The sequence below is a fragment of the Octopus bimaculoides genome, chromosome 11 (assembly GCF_046866305.1).
Source record: "Octopus bimaculoides isolate indiv1 chromosome 11, ASM4686630v1, whole genome shotgun sequence".
Lineage (NCBI taxonomy): Eukaryota > Metazoa > Mollusca > Cephalopoda > Octopoda > Octopodidae > Octopus > Octopus bimaculoides.
The window spans coordinates 7,827,950-7,840,365 of record NC_142938.1 but is presented as its reverse complement, the minus strand read 5'-3'; the positions used below and the strand labels follow the sequence as shown (position 1 = coordinate 7,840,365).

General features: G+C 35.6%; 1 protein-coding gene across 4 annotated transcripts in view; it reads left to right on the top strand.

Annotated features, from left to right (window-relative positions):
* Positions 1-596: 596 nt before the first annotated feature.
* The window catches only part of LOC106874869 (calcineurin-binding protein cabin-1), a 55,451-nt gene continuing 43,631 nt past the window's right edge, over positions 597-12,416 (top strand). For all 4 annotated transcript variants that reach the window (XM_089359360.1, XM_089359358.1, XM_089359356.1 and 1 more), the window contains exons 1-11: positions 597-763; positions 4,522-4,608; positions 4,994-5,107; positions 6,129-6,266; positions 7,095-7,196; positions 7,768-7,846; positions 8,817-8,946; positions 9,078-9,126; positions 9,846-9,946; positions 10,470-10,536; positions 11,650-11,902. In XM_089359360.1, coding sequence (XP_089215486.1) covers positions 761-763; positions 4,522-4,608; positions 4,994-5,107; positions 6,129-6,266; positions 7,095-7,196; positions 7,768-7,846; positions 8,817-8,946; positions 9,078-9,126; positions 9,846-9,946; positions 10,470-10,536; positions 11,650-11,902 — 1,123 coding nt within the window. In that variant the 5' untranslated portion in view covers positions 597-760. The remainder of the gene's footprint in view (positions 764-4,521; positions 4,609-4,993; positions 5,108-6,128; positions 6,267-7,094; positions 7,197-7,767; positions 7,847-8,816; positions 8,947-9,077; positions 9,127-9,845; positions 9,947-10,469; positions 10,537-11,649; positions 11,903-12,416) is intronic.

The window sequence follows — 12,416 nt, the reverse complement described above, 5'->3', positions numbered from 1 at the left end:
GGATGAGGTGTTTACTGTTTTTCTCGTTCTGTACATACTGAGATCAAATTCCGCCGAGATCGAGTTTTCAGGGTCGACAAAATAAGTACCTGTCGAGCTCTGGAGTCGATCTAATCGACTTGCTTCCCCACTCAAAATTTGAGATGGCACAGTCGTCCGGTCACAAGAAACCAACGAAATTTGCCTCTTTGCAAACTCAGCCTTAATAAAATTTTCTATTATAGGTACAAACCCTAAAATTTTATGGAAGCATAGCTAATCGATTACATCGATCTCAGGATTAAAAGCAAAATCGACATGGGCGGAATTTGAACTCAGAACGGTCGAAATACCGCTAGGCAGTTTATTTGCTGTGCTAACGATTCTGCCAAGCTCGTCGCCTAAATTAGATTGTCAATTCAGCTGACAGCTTCAAGCGCAGAATTTTTAAACAATCACAAAATGTTACGTATTTATTTCCATAAACAACATTCAAATAAACTAATCATAGTTCTAAATTTATTTACGAAGGAATTCTATCGTTTTAATAACAGTACCTAAATAGTCTATAAATTAACCAACTGCATTTTTACGAAACTGAAAATGCTGTCAACAATACCAAAGAACGTTATGGTGGCGCCCTAATGGGCGCATGGCGGTTCTTGGATAGCTTTCAGTTGCATTTACCTTTTCATCTTTGTAAAAATCATCTCGAAAAACATCATGCATTCCTCCTAGGTATGTTGCACCTGCGTGAGAAAAGGCGCTATCCTATTGCAAGATGGTAAGTATCGTTAATATTCCTAAATGCATTCTAACACAGCTCTAAGCCAAACAATAAGGAAGAACTAATTTTTCTGACATTCCATCTTTCTATCTAAAACATGTTGTTTTTCTTTATTCTTAATGAAACATATTACTGACATATATTTCACATGCCTAGCACTTCCGTTTTCATTTCATTAACACACATACACATTATATATACATACATACATATATATATATATATATATATATATATATATATATATATAATCATAAATATATAATTGATGATTCCCTGCCCTGCATATATATATATATATATATATATCATACCTTTATCTTCATGCCTTCCTTAATTAAAATGTTTACACTTAACTGTGATGGCTATTTAACATAACTGTTATCAGTTATTTCCTTTTTTCCTGCTTATTTGTTATGCGCCAATATATATACATATATTTTATACTGCGAAGCTTAATTTAATTTTAATTTTTAATAAATTGATTTAATTGTGTTTTTACCTGTAATTTTGGATTTTATCCCTAATATATATATATTTACTTCTTCGTAAAATTTTCCGATTTATATAACTTATAGTTTTAAACCTGTTTAATTTGTAAACATGAAATTAATAATTTATTCGTTGGTTATACAATAAACAACAGGCTTCCTAGATAGAGTTTTTTTTAATTTTTATTTTCTCTTCTCGCGCAAGATAGTCTTGATACAGTTGCATTGCCATAAAAATGATCGAATATATTTTTGCAAAACTACACTTGATTCCTCCATAAAATCGGTTCTTAGCACTGACAATTCGATTTTTAACCGAAATTTAAAAATAACTCGACGCAGTGCGAATATGAAATAATATAATCTATTTATTAGTTCTGAAAGGGGGGGGGGAGATACATGCGCGCATTGTATTACCTGAGTTCATATTCGGATATTCTTTGTTAATTAAAGAAATTATTATTCTTCAAGTGCACTATAGACTAATGACAGCAGAATGCCGGATTTGATGTCTTAGAGTAATTAGTTTGCTCTCTTGCATTATGGAGTTTAAATGCTAGAGTTAACATCATCTTCCTTTCCGTTGTTAATAAAATCATTGCTACTTTCATAAAGGGTTGATTATATTGAGTGAAACACATCAGCCATCATAGAAAGAGCTTGATCAACTGATTTTCGTTTTTCAGGTGGTATCTCTTCTCTTAGTTACCAATGTCTAGAAATTCAAAGATTCGTACGTTCAAAAGAAACTATATATATATATATATATATATATATATATATATATATATATATATATATATATATATATATATATAGAGCGAGAGAAAGAGAGAGAGAGAGATTATTTGCTTCCAATGTACTAGAAAACCACCAAAAAGAGAAATATTCTAGGAAGCAAAAAAAAAAGATATACACAAAATAAAGAGTGCTTTTAGGTGGTTTTCCTGAAACTATGTAAATTCTGTAAAAATTGCGCTTAAAAACTTCAAAGTTGCCCAAAGACAATGAAACAGAAGCTCGTATATGACCGTTCGTGCTTCTCCAAACCAATGATTATTCCCAATTTCTGCAGATGTCTTATCTGCGCTAACATTCAATTGAAGCTGGAATAACAAACAGATTCTCGTTCGCTTCCCCAGTTTTTTTTCTAATATTTACCTCAAGAACAAGATCTCTCTCTCTTCTTTACCTCATCTACGAACGATGATACTTCGAAAGTGATAAGTGTTAGAAAAACAGAAATACGGTTCTCTCTCAACCCATTGTGCTTTTTCATTCTCCTGACGATCAACAACTCTATTTTCCTAAAATCTTTTTCCTACATTTTGTTTTTCGTCGAATTTTTTATCCTATTTATTCTTATTTATCTAAAGTAATAAAAGGATTCACTATTGTTATATATATATATATATATATTATATATATATATATGTATATATATATATATATATATATATATATATATATATATATATATATATATATATATATATAGTGTGTGTGTTCAGTTTGTCACCTTAATTCTTTGGCCGCTGTACATTCCATTTCTCTTTATCCCACTTTCAACAATGATTCCATATTTTTTAGACATCTTACTACACTTTTCTTTCACTCAGCCTCATTTTATGTATCTCTATCTTTAATCTAAAAGTGTATTTTGCTTGTTCTTTATGAAAGGTAGCATATTTTAGTCATTGTTAAATATTATAATACTTCCCTGTCTTGTGTGTGTATGTGATATATTCCGAAACTAGCTTGAACCTTTCAGTTCAACGATCCTCGCCGATCGATCCCGGAATATGTATATATATATATATATATATATATATATATGTATATATATGTATATATATGTATATATATATATATACACGTAGGGTTGCAATTAACATACGTTGTTGCTCTCTCTCTCTCTCTCTCGTGAATTGTTGAATAAAGTTCGATTTTCTCTTTAAATCATTGGGTGTGAACTATGGAGAAGCAGAATAAGCTATTCAATATCTAAACCATTTTAAGCGAGTCAAATGATAGACTGCATAGATTATTTTTTTTAATGGCTCCAGTAAGAAATTAGAGGGAGAGACGAATGAGAAGGAATATAAGACGGAAGAAAAAGCAAAAGTTTGGTGGAAAGACAGAAGGAAGGATAGAAAGACAATAGGAAGATAATTTCAGATGAATAGAATGTCAGACGATACTTATAAAAGCATTGTTATATAAGAGTAATGAAGCCACGGCGTCTCCATAAAGAGAAACATATATTTATTCAAAAGTTCGTCACCCCGCTCCCAAATATTAGGGGAAATTATAAAAGTTTGTTAAATATTGAATACATTATTCACCTGAATGAGCAAAATGTTGGACGAAATGAAACTGAACTAAAATGCACAAAAAACGAATGTTAATTGCAACTCCCACCCCCTCTGCCACCATCTTTGCTGGCCACCAAATAATGATACGAGCTGATTGACAAAATGAAAGTAGCAGTTTCTAGCGTCGCTCACTCCTACACACACACACTCCAGACACGCTCCCCCCCCCCAATAGAAATATGTGTGGTAAGAAGCTTGCTTCCCAACCACACGGTTCCGGGTTCAGTCCCACTGTGTGGTACTTTGAGCCAGTGTCTTTTACTATAGCCTCAGGCCGACCAAAGCCTTGTGAGTGGATTTGGTAGACAGAAACCGAAAGAATCCCATATATATATATATATATATATATATATATATATATAGTTGAAATTTACAGAAAAACAAAAGATGAAGACAGGTGTATTAATTTAACACTAGGGAAGGTGAGAAAGTTTTTAACGTTTCGAGCCTACGCTCTTCAACAGAAAGGAACACGGGAATAAACAGAGAAAGAATAAAAATGTGTGTGTTTGTCTCTCCCCCCCACATCGCTTGACAATCGATGCTGGTGTTTATGTCTCCATCATAAAATTTTAAGGGAAATTAGTTAGTGAGAATAACAGACCACCAAACTAACTAGCTTGCAGTCTTTTGTTCTATGTTCTTAGTTGAACCCCTTAGCATTTAAACCAGCCACACCCACCCCAAGTATTCTACCTGTTTTATGTTCAAACTAGCCAGATTTGGCCTTTCATACCAACCCTATAAAGTGCTGGTTGTATTGAGTCATAAAATTTTGTAATGACCCTTTTCCTACCAAATTAAGCCTTGTACTTATTCAAAAGAAATAAATAATTATAAAGTTTTTTTCTCTCTCTTTTTCTTTTTCTTCCATACCTCTTCTTTTTAGATTCGAATATCAGCATTAAATGACCACGAAAGTGGCGACTCGGATGACTCGTCCGATGACATACTTTCAGTTACAAAAGAGGCTCAGGTAAGTCTATTTCCATTTTAATGATTGTGAGAGAAAAGAAGCTGAGTTGCACATGTCTTGAGGAAGCTGGGCTTCAGAGCAAGACATTTGACATCTGTGTGCTGAAGAATGGCTACAATACAATAATGAGTTGATGATACAGTATAGGTAAAAATATTTTTGTAGAGATTGAGTTACCAATGCTAGAAGTGTACAAAGGAAAATATTGGAGTGATATTTAAACATCTTGTTAATGTTGATATTGATAATGCTAATATTGATAATAGATAAAGTCTTGATATATTCCATATTGTTTCTCAATACTTGTCTTGCAGTTTTTTCTTTTGTTGTTTCTGAAAACCATTCTGCCTGTAAATTTTATTTGTATTTTTCAAATTACTTGTAGGAATCTGAAGCTTATACTGTATACAATCAAGCTCTTAACCTTCAAATAGAAGGTGATTTTGATAAAGCAGAAGAAACCTTTGAGGACCTCTTAGAACAAGACTTTCTGTTGGAGGTATGGAAACTTCTTTAGAAACAGACGTTTTTACTACCTTACATTTAGGTGACATGTTGATAAATTTCATCTCCAGTCATCATCAGCTGTTTTATATCTGTGTGTACATCATAACAAAGTGAACTTGAACTAGGAACTTACATTTCATCTAGGAATGTCATTTGATGACAGTCGGATCATACTGATTGGAACATAGAGTACATAGATGTAAATATGAAAAAGCAATAAGTACCATCATGCATGGGTTGTTGCCAGTGCTGCCTGACTGGCTCCCCGTGCCGGTGGCACATAAAAAGCACCATCTGAACATGGTCGATACCAGCCCCACTGCCCCAACAGGCTCCTGTGCCAGTAGCACATAAAAAGCACCATCTGAACGTGGCCGATGCCAGTGCCGCCTGACTGGCTCCCATGCCAGTGGCACGTAAAAAAGCACCCACTACACTCTCGGAGTAGTTGGTGTTAGGAAGGGCATCCAGCTGTAGAAACATTGCCAGATCAGATTGGAGCCTGGTGCGGCCTCCTGGCTTGCCAGTCCCCAGTTAAACCATCCAACCCATGCCAGCATGGAAAACAGATGTTAAACAATAATGATGATCTCTAAAGATGAGGTCCGAAACATTGTGTCATAGGCTACATAACATTTTTTTGTATGATTAACCTTTAAGAATTCAAAATAGCTAAAATATTCTGCTTCTTCTAGGTTTAAACTGTCCGGATCCAACATTTCACACCGACCCTACAATGTCATTCTAAAAATAAACAATCACATCATTGAAATTTCAAAGCTATAAGATAAACACATGATTAATTCAAGACAATGTGACTAAATAAGCATTTCATTTGACCGAGCAATCTGAATACTAAAGGATAAAATGTTTTAGAATATGGCACATTCGGTTCATATGTAACAATAACATGAATGGAGGGAGGGAGAAGGTTGACAGGGCAGAGCCCTTCGTGAACCAGCATTACCAATATGGTTGGAAATGATATTTTAGTATAAAATGTTATATTTCAGGCAAACAGGATAGTAGATGAAGAGGGTGATAATCCTGTTCACCCTGGGCTTCAGATGCTTTATTCAACCTACAAAAACTTAGCTGCCATGGCTCACAGACGCAATGATACTCACAGAGCTATCCAATATTTTCTGAAGGTAATTATTATATTTCCTTTATAAAATGTTTCCATTTTGAAAATACTGCCATTTAAATGACTATAGTTACGTTTTCTTTTACTTGATGGAAAGGTCTTTGTCAGCTTCGATAATTTAATTTTCACTCCACTGAAAAAAAAAAACCTGGTGACATTTTTACTTGTGTAAGAAACTAATATTTATAAACAATATGAGAGGTTGCTATGTGGATCCCTTGTATGCTAGAAATAGACATCAAACTGTCTTAACCACTAAATCTGTGTTCTCAACTTAGTAAGACGCTAGATGTTTACAAGCTAGACAAATGAAAAGGAATAAGCACAACACTTAATTCCATAGCTTAAGGTTTCGACAGGAACAATTCAATAATTGTCTGTGTGTCCTCAGTGAAATCGGTGCTGACACAACAATGGAACTGGCTACCACCCGTCTCCGTGAGAGGATACAAATGCATAGAGTTCCAATATCATGTCTTTTAACTTCGATTCAAACGCCCTTGTACTAGCGCTCTAAGCCTGAAAATAATTGCAATGAATGATCTTCAGCAGTGAATCAACTGGCGAGAGAACACAAATATTTGAAATTAAATAATAAGAATAGAAATTAATATTATTAAACAATATTATTAAATCATATCAATTTCAATTAGCGGTCAGCATACTTAAAAATGTCCGAGGACCGTGAATTCTATTTAAATATAAACAATATGAGAGGTCGCTATATGGATCCCTTGTATGCTAAAAATAGAAGTCTAACTGTCTTACCACTAATATTTAGTTATTTGAGTTTATTACATTTGTGTTTATAATTCCGTAATTTTTATTCCAGGCTGTAACAATTGATGAAACTGAAGTAACAGTTTGGTATAAAATTGGCCTCATTGCTCTTGAAATTCATAACTATCAACTGGCAGCTTACTCTTTTCAGCAGGTTTGTCCCCCCGCCTTCTCGCTCTCCTAAATTATATAAAAAAACAAAAATTCCTATTCTGTTTTTTATCTTTTCAAATATTTTAAGACTTAGCATAAGATACAATTTTTCAATTTTTTAAAATTCTGTAATATTAATAAATTTCATAGGTGCATGTGTGATTAAGAATTGCTTCCCAACCATATGGTTTCAGGTTCAGTCCTGCTGTGTGGCACTTTGGGCAAGTATCTTTTATTGTATCCCCAGGCCAACCAAAGCCTTGTGAGTGGATTTGGTAGACAGAAACTAAAGCCACCCTGTCATTTGTGTGTAATGTTTGTGTCTCTTTGTCTTGACATTGTGTGAATATTCTAAATGAATGTCATTTCCAATATTCTGCAAAAACATGTCTGGCCATGGGAAAATATTACCTTTTTTTGGGAAATAGGTACAGGTTGGTGATGAAAAAGGCATCTGGTTGCATAAAATCTGCCTCAGTAAATTTCATCCAACCCATACAAGCATAGAAAAGTAGACATTAAAATGATGATGATGATGAATACTAATAAATCTCTTTTTTTTCAAAATTTAGGGTCTTAATTGCAACAAAAACCATTGGCCATGCATGGACCACCTGATCACATCCCTCTATGTATTGAATGATTATTGGAGTAAGTATTTGTTTGTGTTTTTTTAATCATATTTAGAGAAATTTGATATTTTTTGTGTTTCCATTAAAATTCTTACTCTGGATGTTCTTATGAAATTTGCTTCATAACCACATGATTCTGGGTTCAGTCCCACTGCATGGTTCCTTGGGCAAGTGTCTTCTATTATAGCCTGAGACTGACCAAAGCCTTGTGAGTGGATTTGAAAGATGGAAACTGAAAGAAGCCCATCACACACACAAGCGTGTGTGTGTCTTTTTGTCTCCCACCACATCTTGATTTACAGTGTTTTTGTGTTTGCATCTTTGTAACTTGGCAGTTCAGCAAAAGAGCCCAATAAAACAAGTAGCAGGCTTAAAATTTTTTTTTTTTTTAATGAAGAACTGAGGTCAATTCATTCAGCTAAAAATTCTTCTAGGTGGCACCCCAGTATCTCAATTCCCCAAACTCCTGCTCTAACTAATCACTTCAGGTCTATGTACAAAACACTGCAATGCTTTCTCCAGTCTTTGCCTTGTTTGTCCTTCTATCTTCTGACCCTTGGCATAAAGCCACCTGCCCCTCCTCTAATACTTTCCCCTTCCACCCTAAGTGGGAGTTTTCCCTCCTTTCCTCTTTTCCCTGTCCTTTTTATGTCTTACAAGTTACTTAGCAACGTCACAAGAGTTGGTGCCACATAAAAAGGAGCCAGTATACACTGTGAAGTAGTTGGCATTTGGAAGGGCATCCAGCTGTGGAAACCATTCCAGAGCTGACACTAGAACTTGGCACAGTCCTGCGGCTCTCTGAATCCTTTGAAACTGTCCAACCCATGCCAGCATGGAAGACGGATGCTATATGATGATGATGATGATGATGATGACTTGACATTTCTCTAGAACTCTCTCTAAGATGACAGGAAACTTATTATTATTATGCCCCATTATCCACTGCAAGGACCACAAACATTACCAGTCAATTTCTCTCTTTGCAGCTTGTCTGAAATATATTGGGTCTGCTCTTGAAAAAGATGCAGAATACATGAAAGCAATTTCTTTTCGAGATCAAATATTTTCAGAACAACCTTCTTTGCGAATGGAGTCCAAGATGTTCTTTGCTAACTGGTAAATATTCGATGTTTTGCAGCATTTTACTTTCTCTCTTAGCAACTCCACTATTGTCAGTGTTTTGTTTGTTCCCTCTTTTTTTTTTTTTTTTTTTTTGCCTGATTTAAATTCTAAAATGTATTCTTCAGTGATCCTCTGGTGCTGATGACTCATGCTGACAAAGAAGAAAAGAATGAGGTGAGGAACAGGCATTATTAGTTTGTTTTCATTCTTTTATGTTTTTAATAATTATTATTAAGAAAGATGGTGTGTTTACGTCCCTATAACTTAGCAGTTCAGCAAAAGAGACCATTAGAATAAATACTAGATTTACAAAGAACAAGTCCTAGGGTCGATTTCTTCGACTAAAGGCGGTGCTCCAGCTTGGCCACAATCAAATGACTGAAGCAAATAAAAGAATAAAAACTCAATATTATTAGCAAGATACCCAAACACTGGCACAGGCATGGCTGTGTGGTTAAAAAGCCCGCTTTGCAAGCTCATGGTTTTGGGTTCGATCCCACTGCATGGCATCTCAGGCAAGTGTTTTTTACTATAACTGTGGGCCAATTAATGATTTGTGAGTGGATTTGGTTGACAGAAACTGCATGGAAGCTCATTATATGTGTATTTGTTACCCTCCCCCATTGCTTGTTAGTTGGTGTTGGTTTGATTATGTCGCTGTAACTTAGCAGTTTGGCAAAAGACACTGATAGTATAAGCACCAAGCTTAAAAAGAGAATTAAGTACTGAGGTTGATTTGTTTGACTAAACTGTTCCAAAATGGTCCCCTAGCATGACTGCTCTCCAATGATTGAAACAAGTAAAAGATGAAAGATTGAAAATGTTTTTTTTTTTGTGAAGTTGTAATAAATAAAACCAAAAAAAATCTTCATTGAAATATTGTGTATTTCCAGTACATAAACGAAGCTCTGGAAATGAGGAAGATTCGTCGGGAATTAGCTTATGTTCCACCACCATCTCCACTCACTCTCCCAAAACCTATTCTAGAATATAGGTAAGTATTGACACCATGTCACCTCTTCACCATTATCCTCTTTCTTTTCCAACTGAGTAACCATGTGTCTCCTCTACAGCCAGACACCTGCTTCTGTCTCTCTCTATCATACTTTAACCTCTCATCACTTGGCATTAAGCCACTGCTCTCAATACAACCCTGCCCCCACTAAAACTTGGAGTTCCATTTTACTGTTCTAATTATACATATTAATTATCAGTCTTATTTTGTCTGTTATATATTCCATGAGGTTCTCTAGTTCCATTACATTAGGTAAACTTTCATATTGTATATATATATATATATATATATATATATATATCCCAGTAGGTCTAACATCAACTACCCTGACAGTTCATTCAGTTCTTAGTTATTGTAATCGGTTAGTCCACTTTCAGTCACATGGGGGTGTTCAGGATTCTCCCATTAACACAAACCTAAATCAAAAAACTCATCATTTGTATCATTATGTCGTGGACTTAATAATAGTTTTTCGCTGATCATTATTAACCTTTAATTTCAGTTGGAAATGTGTCGGGGAATGTCTTTTAGCTTTGTATGATGAAATAGTCCACAGTGAACCACGAAAGGTATGTCTGAACTGATTTCAATTTTTACATAAACCAGTAAAACCAGATTGTTCTTGTCCCTGACTAATTCAGTAAATTCATCCTTTTGAAATTACATTATTGAACTTCATTGAGAATCCATGAATATTTGCATTCTTTTTTTTTTAGAAATTCTTTTTCCTAAATATGTATTGTTACATAATTCCTAAAAGTTTTATAAGTTTTTTTTTGTTTTGTGTTTTTTCTATGCTTCTGGAAAAATACTTCCAGCAAATTGAAATTATAAAATTAGTATTTACATGCTGTGATTGAGAAGACCCGGTAACTAAAGTGAGATCGCAGCCATGCATGTCCGGCCCAGTTAAGAGTACCCCTGATGCGTTATGCAATATGATATGCTTGAGACAACCTGTTGAGTCAAGTAAAACCAATATCATAGCTGTGGCCAGTGCCCCCTGACTGGCTCCTGTGCCAGTGGCACGTAAAATGCACCATCCAAACGTGGTCAATCCCAGGTCCGCCTGACTGGCTCCCTGTGCTGGTGGCACATAAAAAGCACCATCTGAATGTGGCCAATTCCAGTACCCCCCTGACTGGCCCCCGTGCCAGTGGCACGTAAAAAGCACTATCCAAATGTGATTGAATCCAGGCCCACCTGACTGGCTCCTGTACCAGTGGACACGTAAAAAGCACCCACTGCACACTCACAGTGTTTAGCATTAGGAAGGGCATCCAGCTGTAGAAACATTGCCAGATCAGATTGGACCCTGATGCAGCCGCTGGCTCTCCAGACCTCAGTCAAACCATCCAACCCATACCAGCATGGGAAATGGACGTTAAACAATGATGATGATTACGATTTAAAGATTTTGTAAGATGGCAAGCTAGTAGCATTTTGTCTGGCTTTATGTTCTGAGTTTAAATTCCACTGGAGCCAACTTCACTGTTCACCTTTTTCAGGTGTTCATAAAACAAGTACCATTTGAGTACTAGAGTCAATGCGATCGATGTACTCCCTTTCTTCAAGATCGCTGGCCTTGTACCAAAATTAGAATATTTAAAGATTTTTCAATATCAACAAAATTTCCCCTGTATCTAATTATTTGTTTTATTTTTGTTTTTTCTCTTTTTAAGAGTATGGGTCTTCATATAGATTTGACACCATATGTTAAAACCCCTAAACCTGCAAACGACAAAAATGTTGTTGAGGCACACGAGTCTAAAGTTCACAGTCCGAGTTCAAACCAAGAGGCACAGATGACTTCAGATGCTGGAGAGGGTGCAGCGGTGGCACCATCGTCTGAAGTTGCTGAAACGGCAGGGAATAGTGGCACATCCTCCTCTCCTACTGTACAGATGTCATCACCAAATCCCTCGGCAACAAACCGTAAGAATCTTCAGCTTTATTTCTTTCACTTCTAATTATTGGGACTATCATTTCAGTGTTTGAAATATTACTTCTACAGGAATCCAAGTTCAGTTGCACACCATTCTGTTCTCCTACTGGCGTACCTACACAAGTGCATGTGTCCTCCATCACCAGCCCTGACTTTGTTTTCTCAAGACTTCCAGAAAAATGGATGTTTTTGATAAAATTTTCCAGATATAGGTGCAGGAGTGGCTGTGTGGTAAGTAGCTTGCTTACCAACCACATGGTCCTGGGTTCAGTCCCACTGCATGGCACCTTGGGCAAGTGTCTTCTACTATAGCCTCGAGCCGACCAAAGCCTTGTGAGTGGATTTGGTAGACGGAAACTGGAAGAAGACCGTCGTATATATGTATGAATATATATATATATATATATATATATATATGTGTGTGTATGTATATATATATATATATATATATATATGTATGTGTCTGCTTGTGTGTCTGTTTGTCCTCCCCAGCATTGCTTGACA